The sequence below is a fragment of the Archocentrus centrarchus genome, chromosome 5, assembly GCF_007364275.1.
Source record: "Archocentrus centrarchus isolate MPI-CPG fArcCen1 chromosome 5, fArcCen1, whole genome shotgun sequence".
NCBI classification, from domain to species: domain Eukaryota; kingdom Metazoa; phylum Chordata; class Actinopteri; order Cichliformes; family Cichlidae; genus Archocentrus; species Archocentrus centrarchus.
This window is the reverse complement of record NC_044350.1, coordinates 17024792-17038508: the sequence shown is the minus strand read 5'-3', so window position 1 is coordinate 17038508 and position 13717 is coordinate 17024792. Positions and strand designations below refer to the sequence as shown.

Below are 13717 nucleotides of genomic sequence, written 5' to 3'. Positions count from 1 at the left end.
CTTGCACGTTCATTGAAGACGTTCCTGTACTGGAGCATGTTTTGAGGTGAGACACTGTTTTTTGGTGAGCCTAAAATGAAAAAAAAAAAAGAAAAAAAAATAAAGATTCAGCATTAAGGCAGATAACTCAATTTAGAAATTATCACCAACTCTGATGTGGTACCTACTGTAGGCTCACACAAAGGAGGGAACAGGATCATTACCTGCAGTTTCATACTGAGTCAGAGGAGGTAACAGGTGATCGGTGGTGCGGTTTAGAGCAGGATCACCCCCGTGTGACGGATCCACTTAAACACATCAGCCAAATTAGAAATTTCAGACACAGTTTTCTTACAGAGGTCAATTTCTTTTATTGGGTTATCCCCACAAACCTGAGTTTTTCAACAAGGACACTGGAAGCGACGCAGAATAAACTGGTACCTATGTGGGAATAATCATGATACCAACTCACTGTACTTTATTAATCAGTCTATGGCTCTGTAAGGAGACAGGATTTCTTGTCCTTTTCCTCTTACCATTGTTTTCATTTTGCTCCAGTGATCTGTCTGCAGGTGTGGAAAGACAACCGGGTGACTCCTCGGCCAAAATGTTTTGCTGGTGGGGAAAATGAAGAAGATGATGAACGCCAGGTACCAGCTCCAAAATCTAATTCTTTGCATGTGTGAGAGACACGGAGAAAGCTGAGGTCTTACAGCTCTCGCCTGAAACGACCCGAGTCCCGTGTTTTTTTCTTTTCCCCTGTCTGCATGGTCCTTATATACTGCACCCAGTTCAACTCTTTTCACACACACACACACACACAAAGATGTGTTGTGTTGCTTTGTCACTAAGCAACATGTTTGGCAACAGTGCCCCTGCTGTGCAAACAGAAGCTCTTTATGATTTCAGGTTCTGATCTGTTCCTGGAAGAGGACATCCTCATGTGCTCTGTCAGTGAGACTGTAGAGGAGTGTATGAGTGTTAACAACATGGGGTTAATCGGGTTGCATTAAGGTCATTATGTTACACATGAAGTCTGGGTAGAGTCATTAGTATCATAATGAAAAGAAAGTTTTCACAGGGCTGCATAAGGTCTTCAATTGATTTCAATTCAATTTTGTTTATAAAGCACTAATTCACAACAACAGTCACCTCAAGGTGCTTTATATTGTAAAATAAAAACCCTACAATAATACAGAGAAAACCCATCAGTCAGACAAGCACTTGGTGACAGCGGGAAGGAAAAAATCACTTTTAACAGGAAAAAAAAAACCTCCAGCAGAACCAGGCTAAGGGAGGGGCAGTCACCTGCTCCTACTGTAGCCTCTGTACCTCAGTTGGGGTGAGGGGAGCAAGAATGAACAAAAAACATGCTGTGGAAGAGAGCCAGAGATTAATAATAAACGAGAGTGAAATGAGGTGAGTGAAAAATAAATACTAAGGGCATCATGGGAAACTCCCAGCAGCCTAGGCCTAGGGTCACCTGATCCAGCCCTAACCATAAACTTTATCAAAAAGGAAAGTTTTAAGCCTGATCTTACAAATAGAGAGGGTATCTGTCTCCTGAATCTAAACTGGGAGCTGGTTCCACAGAAGAGGGGCCTGAAAGCTGAAGGCTGTCTCCCATTCTATTTTTAAATACCCTAGGAACCACAAGTAAGCCTGCAGTCTGACAGCAAAGTGCTCTATTGGAGTGGCATGGTACTTTAAGATAAGATGGGGCCTGATCATTCAAGACCTTGTATGTGGGGAGGATTTTAAATTCTACTCTGGATTTAACAGGGAGCCGATGAAGAAAAGCCAATATGCCAATATGAAATATGCTCTCTCTTTCTAGTCCCTGTCAGTACTCTAGCTGCAGCATTTTGGATCAGCTGAAGGCTTTTCAGGGAGCTTTTAAGGCAACCTGATAATAATGAATTACAATTGCCCAGGCTAGAAGCAATAAATGCCTGAACTAGTTTTTCAGCATCAGTCTGAAACAAGATGTTTCTAATTTTAGAAATACTGCAAATGCAAGAAAGCAGTCTTACATATTTGGTTAATATGCTCACTTAAGAAGATATCCTGGTCAAAAATGACTCCAAGATTCCTCACAGTGTTACTGGAGGCCAAGGTAATGCCATTCAGAGTATCCGGTTAGTCTTGTGAAAAACTAAGTGCACCTCATGGTTCTAGTTTGTAAAACCACCTTTTAGCACCTATAACTTGAAATAATTGTTTTCTGTATGACTTCATCAGTCTCTCACATTGTTCTGGAGATATTCTGGTCCACTTTTCTTTAGGTTGCTTCATTTAAGTTTGCAGACACTTGTTTATACTCTCTTAAGGTCCCACCACACCATTTCAATGGGACTGAGGTCTGGACTTTGACTGAACCACTGCAACACCTTGATTCTTCTCTTTTTCAGCCATTCTCTTGCAGATTTGCTTGCTGTAAATTTCTCTGAGCACTGCACAATCTGACCTTGGGGTGAATTTGCTGGGACATCCACTCGTGGGACACTCATGGCATTGTGCTAACACACACATGAATCCTCCAGAGTAGCAAACTGCCAAATCTCTGCTTTTATAGAGGTGCTCACACTTGCAGATGATCAATTAACCAATTACAAATGATTAGCAGCACCTGGCTGATACTTACCCTTTTAATTCCTATGGAAGCAGTAAGGGGATACATAGACTGCATAGACTCATGTGAGAACCTCCTCCTTCCTGCAGAGCCAGCAGGTTAGACACTCAGCGATTAGCAAAATAAGCTAACTGCTGAGATGTGGAGGAGATGGTCTGTATGTCTGTCATGTCTTTGCATGACAGACATACTACAGGTTTTACAGCTTTACTTTTTTGTTCTTGCTGAATCCAGTAGCTTTGCTGTCACCCTCAAATAAACTGTTGTAAAATACCTCCTCAGTTTATGGTTGTCTTCCCATCTTTTATTTGTTACCATTGTTATGAAACCCCTTCCAGGGTCATTAAAGCTTCAATACATTAATAAATGTTGTATATATTTTATTCAATATACAAATACAACTCTTTTAGATGCAGCAGCAATGTGTGATCAAGAAAAAGAATTACAAAGTAGACAATTGACGATAAGCTTCTCAGTCACAGTATTTTATAGGCTCGTTTTAAAATATGTTCATTTTCTTGCCCCACATTAGAAATCATCTTTATGACAGTCTCAACAAATGTCCGCTCCTAATCACCCAACATTTTTTGGTAGATTTAAGAGCTACAATAACAAAATAAGATATTTTTAAAGGGAGTTGTGCAGTTAAGGTAAGATAACCTCATATCAGCCATTACCAACGAGTATATTAACAATATATATATATATATATATATATATATATATATATACAAATTTCTTATTTAATGTGGCTACATACAGAAGATGGGTTTATATTACATATAACTCTGACTAAAAAGGTAAAACCACTTTTTTTTCTGCATAACAACTGACAACAGGCAGAAGTTCAAACCAAGATTGATTGGAAAAAAAAAATGTGTTTATAGATGCTGAGCAAGAAGTAATTGCAACATTTCATTGCATCTTTAAAGTTCTTGACTTTACTTTCTCTGACTGTGTCTCTTGTGTGAAAAATATCAATTTTATTTTATACATTACTCTTCTTGGCCTTGGCTGTTCTCTTTCAGACGCTGAGCTACTCGTCCATTTATGCATTGGAGATCTTTCAAAACACTGGGTTGATCTTCAAGATCCTCATGGAGACATCGTGCTATTTCCAAGCTCCTGTAGTCCTCTGGTCGTACAAGACGCCGAGTAACCTGAAGAGCGCGATCCTTGAGACTGTAAACTGCGTACACCAAACAAACACTTGTCAAAAGTGTAGAATCTTTTTTCAACTCATAAATTCAAATACAAGTCAATTTGTCTCTAAATTTACCAAAATTTCTGATGCAAAAAGTTTAAAGTCAATCACATATTATCAGCAGCATAGTTCCTTTATTAAAACACCTGCCAAACTGGTGTGGTTTCATCTGAAAATTTACTTAAAATGATGGAACAATAGAAGAAAAAAAAAAAAAATCACAGTAAGATTTCTAGAATTTCCAGAGAAACTACTGAGTGTTTTTTTTTTAATGAAACTATTCTGTATTCTTTGATCAAGATGCTTGGAGCACTACAAAATAAATGCAATTTGGCTCCACTTAATCATAGCATAGTTAAAGAAAGAGGTAAAAACAGTGACAAAAACCCTGCTATGTTAAACTGAAACTGCCTATATGATAATTTCCAAAATCAATAATTTCCCTTGTGGGATCAATAAAGTATCTATACATCTATCTATCTATGATCAGCTCACACAAAAAAACGATATACGGCAACTTAAAAGCAAACGTGTGTGCTCAAATCCAGTCACCTGTGACACTAACTTACTACGTTGCATCATAAAAATTCCCTAGAAATATTTCTGGTAATAATGTCCAATCTCACCTGGTAAACTGATATTAGCAAATGTCACATTTCCACCCCCTGCTGGCTTAGGAAGAAACAGCTCTTTGGTGTTAACTTTCAGAGGGTCATCAGTCTCTGCATCTCTGAACATCCACGGGTGACCTGGGAAGAATACAAGCATAAACACTGTTTAAGAGCTAAGCCCTGAGGCCTGTACTACGAAGCAGGATTTTGTCCTATCAGGGTAAATTAAGGGTTAACTCTGGATTTTCTGTACTACAAAGATGGTTCACTTCTTATTGAAGTATATCATCAACATCAACAAATACAAAATCACAGTCTACTGATAAATCAATTCACCACAAAATAGCGACACCATTCCTGGAAGTTCCCTCGGTGCTCTGTATGCGAATAGAATTGAACAGAATGCCTTTATTGTCATTATACAGAATGTACAATGAGCTTGGAGAGAACAAGAACTAACAAATAAAAAGTACAAAAAAGAGCCATGAGCCGCTGTGTCTGCACACGCCGCCATCTAGGAGAAGCCAATAGTAGGGGGCTCTAAAGTTTTTCTGTGATATCTAATGTCTTTGTGTTGCCCTGATGACCATCAGCAATTTTATTCCTTTTTTTTCCTGTTGCCTACAAACAATTTCAATTCAATTCAATTTTATTTAAATAGTGCCAAATCACAACAAACAGTCGTCTCAAGGTGGTTTATATTGTAAAGTAAAAACCACACAATAATTACAGAGAAAACCAACAATAAAAACAACCCCCTATGAGCAAACACTTGGTGACAGTGGGAAGGAAAAACTCCCTTTTAACAGGAAGAAACCTCCAGCATAACCAAGCTCAAGGGGGGGGCAGTCACGACCATTTAGGGGTGATGGGAAGGAGACAGGACAAAAGGCACACTGTGCCATTTTATTGTTCAATAAGCATGAATATATGATCCTAAAACAAGGAACCTCTCTGTACTTAAGCCTAGTTTGAATTCTGGTTTTTATATTAATTCTTTACTCTCAGAGCATTAAACACCACCAAGTCTCCAGCTGAAAGAATAAAAACCAAAACTGTTCTTTAAACAGTCATTTAATTAAATATTTGATTAGAATCCATCAGAATCTCCCATGTCTTAATGATGGAGCTGTGATATTGATAAATCTGTTCACTCATAGAGACTGCATTTTTGCTGGCTCTCCTTCCTGACCCCAAATAGGATAAACTTTATTAATACAGCTCCAATCTTATTGACCAAAGCGCTCAAAGCACACGGTTTTGATACTATATTATTCTACAGTGATTTTCCTCTCTCACACACTGACACCGCAGCTTTGTCCACAGCAGTTCTGTTACTCTCAGTCTGTATTGTGTGTTTAACCTCTTCATGTTTTCCCTAAGGTATAGTTTCATCTTCCTATGTAAAATCAGCCGCACTGCTGCTAATAGATTAATCCATATTTGTGACTGGTCTTACATTTGTGAGTCGATAACCAGTTTCGTGTGACCCCCGTATCCTCATTGTGGATGTTACAGTAAGAGAATCCAGATAAGGTAAAGATACCACAAGCATGCAAAACTTCCTTCATAGTACAGGCCTCTGGTGGTAAAAATCCCCTGACAACTAACATACTGTTTTTTTGAACTGCAAATCAAAAATTAATGTTTTAAAGTTGACACTTTTTCATGATTAGGCTGACACAATATATTATACTTCTAAGCTCAGTCATGGATTATTATTATTATAACAAAACTGAGTATTCAAAGTGCTTTGACAGACAGGTGAAAGCAAAATACTTAAAGACTTAAACAAAGAGACAAACATCAAACATACAATCAATCAGTCAGTCCAAGGTGCAAGGAAGAAAAATTAAACATACATATCAATAAGAGCAGGCAACATAGATAATAATCAGGACAACTGAAAGCTGAGAAGCAGGTCCATAAAAATGTGTTTTGAGAAGTGAGGAGTAAAGCCTAATCCTAGACCAGGAATGTTTTCCAGTTTTCCTTTCGTCTGGCCTCTCTGTGATACCTACATTCCAGTAAAACGCAATGCTCATTTCCACAAAACACAGCTGTGAATCTAGAAATACTTAAATGAGATCCGTACCTTCACTACAGTACTAACGGGGGAAATAAAATTCCGGATCTGAACAAAACTGCCAAGTGTTACCGTGATCACTTTGTGCACAAGAAACGTGTGAACAGCTGCCTTACCGACGAAAGTGTTCATCCTCCGTCCTGTACCCGGTTGTATATCATCGTAAGGTTGCGGCTCTCCCCGATAATCTATCCACAAAGGCCGTACGACACGAGGACTGCGGTTACAAAACACCACTTTAACTGGTATCCGACTGTTCAGGGAACGAACCAGGGGGAGAGACTCCTCTCCTTCTTGAGGCATTGGAGCTAAATGAGGCTAAACCGTTACCGCAGAGAGTCGCTTCGGGTAGGTAGCGCTAGCAAATAGCTCCCTAAATATCTGCACCCGTCAACGAAAGCAGTTCATCGAATTTATGACCGTATTACTTAATCTGTCCTATCGCTTACATGGCTTATAGAACAGAAAACTTGAAAACACTTGAAAACATCGCAGCGAGAAAACTACTTCTCGACTACTTTGTTTACATTCACTCTTCCGGTTGAAAGTATGAAACGTCCCAAAGATGTCCAACTATTCTTTACTGTGATTGGTCGAGAATGCATGACGACATGCTGGGGCTCACAAGAGATGCGTTTTTTACGTGATGTACGTGGTGTATAATAAGAACAATTATATTTAAAAAAAATAAATCAAACCAGGAGAAATGTTAAGAACTGTTAGACGCTCCCTCACGTACAAAATAAAAAAAAAGCAGTTTAATGTTCCTATATTTAGCCACGTAGTAACATTTTAAGGTACGTGTAGCCTACCTTTATACTTCCGTTTTCTGGTACTTTATTTTTACTCTGCTAGAACACATTCTATAGTCATTTTACCAATTTTTCTAGACCCGCATTGCATTTATTATAGGACTGTGCATCTAAACCACATTATACATAATAATACACAGTAACAATAATAATATATTTTTTAAGTTGTCTGTTTATCTGCTGTTCTTGCCGTTAAATTGAATCTAAATCCAAATATGTTGCTTTTTGGGGTTGTTCCTGAGGGTTTAATATTACCTGTTGGGGGACACAGGGTGATCGCCTTTTCAACTTTGTTGGCACGCCGTCTGATCCTTCTGGGGTGGAGGGACGCTGCCCCACCCACAGTAACACACTGGATTAGGAATGTGTTAGCGACTTTAAAACTGGAGAAAATCAGATGTGTAATGAGAGGCTCAGAAAAGAAATTTGATCAGACTTGGAAATCTTTCCTTCTTTTCTTTAATCAACCCTCAACACAGGTTCAGGAATAGGGTTCTTTTTTTTTCAGTTATACAGATCGATCTGGTATTATTCATCAGTTTAAACTGTTTTACACTCTTTGAATAGTACTTCATGACAGCGAGGACTGGGTTTGTTCATTATTAGGGGTGATTTTTAGTATTATTATTATTATTACCCTCTCTCTCTCTCTCTCTCTCTCTCTCCTGGGTATTTCTTGTACGTTTATATCTTTGTAAAGTGTTTTTGTAATGTAAAAATTTTCAATAAATATATCAAACACTAAGTTGTCTGTTTAGCTGATAATACAAATATAAATATGCCTGTGCACTTTTGAGTTTGAATATTTTTAAGTGTTGGTCCTTTATTGAGTAAAGGATCTATGATAAATGATTATATCTATTAAAATTAAGTAAAGAGGCCTATCGGTAACACTTGGTAAGAAATCACATCAAATAATACTATTTAAGTTATTGAAAGTCAAGATTTATAATGCTTTAAAAATTCCCTTAGGTCCTTTCTGTAGCCTAAATAAAAAATATGCCAGTATGATGTCTCGTTGGCTTTGTATTTAATTATTATCAACCCAAGGTTTGTCTTTTCTTGTCCAAGGAATACTAATCAGACTCAATGAATATGAGCTCCACCCAGTTTCATTCTGACATAAAACACTGAGACACGGTAGAAACCTTCCAGATTAAGAGTAGGCGGCATTTCCAAGCTGAACTCCGCTACAGGAATAAAGCTTCCGTTTAATAATATTTCAACTTTATAAAGGTATATAGACGTAAAATACCTTCTACCTTTATGAACAAGACTATTATTTTCAAAAATGTTTTATACTGGGAAATTACCTGTTTTGTTTTATTTCTTAATAAAATAAGATTTTATTTTATTTCATTTCAGCTCATTTTCGTCTAGATCGAGGGTCTTAAGCCACAATGAATGACAGTGACTTTGTGGCGGCGCGGGATGTGCCGAGAGATGAGAGTCTGGCCAAGGTGGAGATTGCACTGCTCAGTATCATCTTCGTGAGCGCCGCGGTCCTCAACACCAGCCTGCTGCTGGTCCTCTGGAAACAGCGCAAACAGATGTCCAGAATGCGCGTCTTCGTGTTCCACCTGTGCCTGGCGGACCTGGTGGTCACTTTCTTCCAGGTGTGCCCGCAGCTTTTGTGGGACATCACAGACAGGTTCGTCGGACCGGACCTGGTGTGCCGACTTGTGAAGTACTTGCAAGTTCTCGGCATGTTTTCATCGACTTACATGATCGTGGTGATGACAGTTGACAGATACCAAGCTGTCTGCAACCCGATGGTAAAGTTTCAGCGGACACGCACGAGACTAAATGTACCCGTGTGCGTCGCGTGGGGGATTTCTTTGCTGGGCAGCTTGCCTCAGGTCTTCATTTTCTCACAGGTGGAGGTTACGCCGGGTGTGTTTGACTGTTGGGCTACATTTGTCCAGCCATGGGGGCTGCAAACTTACATCACCTGGACCACCCTGGTCATTTTTGTTTTACCCGTTATCACAGTAGTTGTTTGCCAAGTGCGGATATGCCGAGCCATTCACATCAACATTTACCAAAAAACTCAGCAGAAGGGAAGAGTGGGCTTTCCATCCAGAGCCAGCGGTGTGGCCGGCATGTCCAAGGCTAGAGTGAAAACGCTGAAGATGACGGTGGTCATAGTGCTCTCTTATATTGTCTGCTGGGCTCCGTTTTTCACTGTCCAGCTGTGGTCCGCCTGGGACACGCGTGCACCTAAAGAAAGTAAGTATCGCGTTCATTTGGTGGCTGCTCTTCATAATTTAAGTAAACGAAGCTGCCGTGTAGTTTATGTGCTCTTTCATGTTTTCTAAATACGCAGAGGCTGAGCGTATTTACGCACAAACATGCATTACATGTTTCTAAGTGGCAGATATTTATTGGCAAACACGTGACACTTCACACTCCTCTCTTAATTCCAGCTGCCACTTTCACCATCCTGATGTTGCTTGCCAGCCTGAACAGCTGCGTGAATCCCTGCATTTACCTTCTGTTCAGCGGTCAGGTTCCCAAGAGGCTGGTGACGCTCCTGTGCAGGAGGCATTCAGGCGGAAAGGACTCAGTGCACGAGGAGGCGACGCTGGTCAGCACTTTGTATATAAGTTTAAAAAATACCCCCGAGTCCAAGTGAGTGTAATACAGCACTGGCAATTGGAAACGCCTGCAGTGCAAACGGTGCAAAGTTTGCGCGCCTGGATATGCTGCCTCTGAACTTGGATGACTGTTTTAAAGGATTAAAGCAACACACGGTGGATGTTATTTGGCACATAAAAATATATAGTGAAAGGCAACTGAGTGAGAACTGAGCTCCAGATGCTGCTGGATAACAGCATGTGGAGTTAGTTGTGGGACCAGCAAGGCAGAGAACCTATAGACTAAATAACTGATGTGGATCATCAAGCTGTTTGGAAGAGATTTTTTTCTTTTTGGGATGTAAAATATTTCTCACATTTAGTAGAACATGTATGAGACAGTCTTTTCAGGCAGATTGGATTCAGTTGTATAGCTAGTGTTTTGCATATACTGCAGTATATAGAATCATTCCTTGAGTTGATCTCACAAAAATAAGGTATAAAATCTACTTACAGCTTTCCAAATAATAGTACAAAGAGTCAAAGCAAGCATACTGTCTTTCACTGATGTAACAGAGAGGAAACAGAGACACACCATATGTTGGACCAAACTGTATTTAAAGATTGTGAAATATGTTTGTCAGTTTTGTAAATGTTCCTGTGGTGTATAACTGCTCACTGTTCACAACATCACGTACCGGGTGCTTGAATTTGTAAAATATTGTTTATGCTATGATGAACTTTGTTTATTTATAGAATAAAATATTGTCACAAATGTGCTGTACTCCTGGTGTATACACAGCACATAAAGTATCCTTTGTAATTCTGAACATTCACAAATGATAACGATCATATTTATGGCAATAAAATGGATGTATGGGTGGATGGATGGAGTCCATTGTCTACATTGTGTAATCAAAAGAAATCAGGCAGACGATCCTGCAGTGTGTCACGCAGTGTATGTGCAACATCTGCAGGTCATCGAAGTGAAAACTTTTCGCTTTGAAAGAACAGCATACCAAAGACCGACACAGCCTGAAAAACATAATGAAGCTGGGAATGTGGCCCATTCACTGTACAAGTCAAGTAGACCACACTGAAGGAAGCTCCAACATGTCTGCTACCTCTTTGACAGTGGAAAAATTGAGCACCAGCTAAGAGAGCAGTCAGTACCGAGCTGAAAGGTTTTGTTGGCTGTTTTATAACTATGGCAGCTCCAATAGTCTAATTTTGATCCAAGGATCTTAAAATGACTGGACACTTTGACCTCTGCAACACTGTTTCAGGTTTGGCTGGAGTCCACAGAGACCAGCAGTAATGTAATTTTATTATCATTTATTTTCTAAATTTGTTGCTTGAGAAATTCAAAAGAAACGGACACAGCAGATACTGATTGGTGGCAGTTACTCATGCACATATATGCTCATGTGAGGACTAATCAACCAATCAGTGCTCAGGGCGACCAGTAACACCTTGTTGCCCTTTGGTTCCACTGGATGTTAATGCAGCCCTGCAGTGATACTCATCTCTGCAACACCTCTGTACCGCAGCTCTCTGAAACCCTCGATGCTACTTGAACCATTCACCATAAATAAACGCCAAGGATAAAAAGGTAGCTTCATTTGGAAACATAAATCTCGTGACTCGCGCTGAAGATTAGCTTTGAAATCTAGATTCAGCTTATTATAGATTTCAACATCTCCGACGCTGCGTTTTTGTTCTGTCCCCCTCTTGTTCTACCTAGATGGATATAGCTCACAGTACCAATGAAAGCCGAGAGGAGGAAGCATTTCCGCCCGCTGTTGTGGATCTGATTCGCCCATCTTTTCTGGCTGGGTAAGGTGAGGCTGCTGGAAAGCTTAATCGGTAAGCTCAAACGCCATGGCTAAAGTGAGCGTGGAAACGAGACACAAGGTGGTGAGCCTGCGCCAGCAAGGTCTCTCACAGGTAGAAATCTCGCGGCAGACAGGTGTTTCCAGATGTGCTGTTCAAGCTCTCCTGCAGAAGCACAAAGAAACGGGCACGGTTGAAGATCAGAAACGCAGCGGCCGGCCGAGGAAACTGAATAAAGCGGACGAAAGGCTCATTAAGTTGACTTTGCAGCGAAATCGGAAGATGTCCAGCAGCGCCATCACCTCAGAGCTGGCGGTGACCAACGGCACCCTGGTGCACCCTTCTACTGTTCGGAGAAGTCTGGCCAGAAGTGGTCTTAATCGAAGGCGAGGGGGCAAAAAGCAAGTCCCCCTGTGTGATAAAAGCAAAGACAAACCACTCTCAAGTGCACAAAAACACGAGAATTGGGATGACAGCGAGTGGGAGCAAGTGGTCCGGACTGAAGATTCAGAAGCTGAGATATATGACTCTAACGCAGAAACCGGATTGCCACGGGGATGAGACACTCGAAGCAACATGTGAAGCATGCTGGAGCTTCCTGTTAGGTTTGAGACTGCATTTCTGCAAATGGGATCAGGAATTTGGTCTGAATGTGTGGTCTTCTTAAAGCCCAGAATCACAAGCAGGCTTATTCATCACACTATCCTGGTACAAGCATGTCAACAACCTCAGATAATCATAAAGATCTATTTATATATATATTTATATAGTTCAGCTGCATTTACTCTCTGTTGTTTATTTGAAGGGGAAAAAAAGATAATATGAAAAATATTTTTACATTTAAGTGGAAAGTGCAACAAATATGAAAAGTTTGTGTTTTTGTAGAGTTCTCCTTGTTCTGCCTATTTAAAAAGTTTATATTAAAAACAAAAATAAGGGAGGGGCATTGACCAGGTCATACAAACACAGATTTTTGTGTAAATTGATGAACATCCATTTAATCCATATAGCATAGAAGAGAGCAGCTCGTGTGAATCGTGATCTTCGTTGTTTTCTGTGTTCCACTCACACTTTTAAATGTCCTGGTTAGAAACATGATGAAATAGCAGGATCTCAAAATTCAAACACATGATTTTTGGACTTGTAGAGTTGTTTAGAAATGGCTCCATTATCTTTCTAGAACGGCCTTCCCAAAACTACAATCTCAAACCTACTGGAACGTTGTGGACAACGCTTAAAAGACAGGTCTGTGCCAGGAAACCAACCAATTTAGATGAACTCTACCAATTCTGTCAAGAATAGTGGTCAAATATCCAGTCAGAATTATACCAGAAGCTTGTTGATGACTACCTCATCGAGGTGCAACTTGCTAAGGTCCATTTAACCAAATATTAGTGAGGGTGCATGTATACTTTTGACCCTGTGTGGATTAGAAAAAATCCTAAATAAATTCAAATTTATGCACCCAATTCTTGTTTTTTAAAGGCACTAGGCAATTCAAGTTTCTCTGGTTGTGGTTTAATGAATGGACTACATGGACCATACATGTAAAAAAAAAAAAGAAAAATAGTAACTACAAGAAAGTATTAAATGTAATGAGATGTTTAGCTGCAGTCAGGCAGCTGACTGCTTGGACCATTGACTACCTCACCAACAGACCACCGTATGTGAGGTGCCATGACTATGTTTCTGATCTGGTAATCTGCAGCATGGGGACATCGCAGGGCACGGTCCTCTCACCCTTTCTGTTTAGTCTGTACACTTCAGACTTCAGGTACAACTCAGACTACTGTCACCCACAGAAGTTCTCAGATGATACGGCCATCATTGGTGCACCGAAAGGGACAGGAGCAGGATTGACAAACTGCTGCGGAGGTCGAGCTCTGTGCTGGGACGTCCCCTGGAGTCTGTGATGGTGGTGGGTAAGAGGAGGATGTTAGCTTTGCTAACATCCATTATGGACGACCACCATCACCCTCTGCAT

The 13717-nt window shown here is 40.1% G+C and overlaps 1 protein-coding gene and 1 pseudogene across 1 annotated transcript; one reads left to right on the top strand and one right to left on the bottom strand.

The window, feature by feature from the left end:
• Positions 1-2974: 2974 nt before the first annotated feature.
• vhl (von Hippel-Lindau tumor suppressor) lies at positions 2975-7080 on the bottom strand. The gene is made up of 3 exons (XM_030730162.1): positions 6629-7080; positions 4442-4564; positions 2975-3800 (listed from the first exon to the last, which is right to left on the bottom strand). Exons 1-3 carry the CDS (start codon positions 6813-6815, stop codon positions 3607-3609), a joined length of 504 nt encoding a protein of 167 aa, XP_030586022.1. The 5' UTR covers positions 6816-7080; the 3' UTR covers positions 2975-3606.
• A 1497-nt stretch (positions 7081-8577) lies between these two features.
• On the top strand, positions 8578-9959 carry LOC115779936 (vasopressin V2 receptor-like; annotated as a pseudogene).
• Positions 9960-13717: the final 3758 nt, after the last annotated feature.

Bases quoted from the DNA above. Each gene is read 5' to 3' on its own strand.
- vhl (XM_030730162.1), bottom strand. From the start codon at position 6,815: ATGCCTCAAGAAGGAGAGGAGTCTCTCCCCCTGGTTCGTTCCCTGAAC. The intron at 4,565-6,628 runs GTAAGGCAGCTG...TATTCTTCCCAG, and splicing joins GAGGATGAACACTTTCGTCG to GTCACCCGTGGATGTTCAGA. The intron at 3,801-4,441 runs GTGAGATTGGAC...TGGTGTACGCAG, and splicing joins TGCTAATATCAGTTTACCAG to TTTACAGTCTCAAGGATCGC.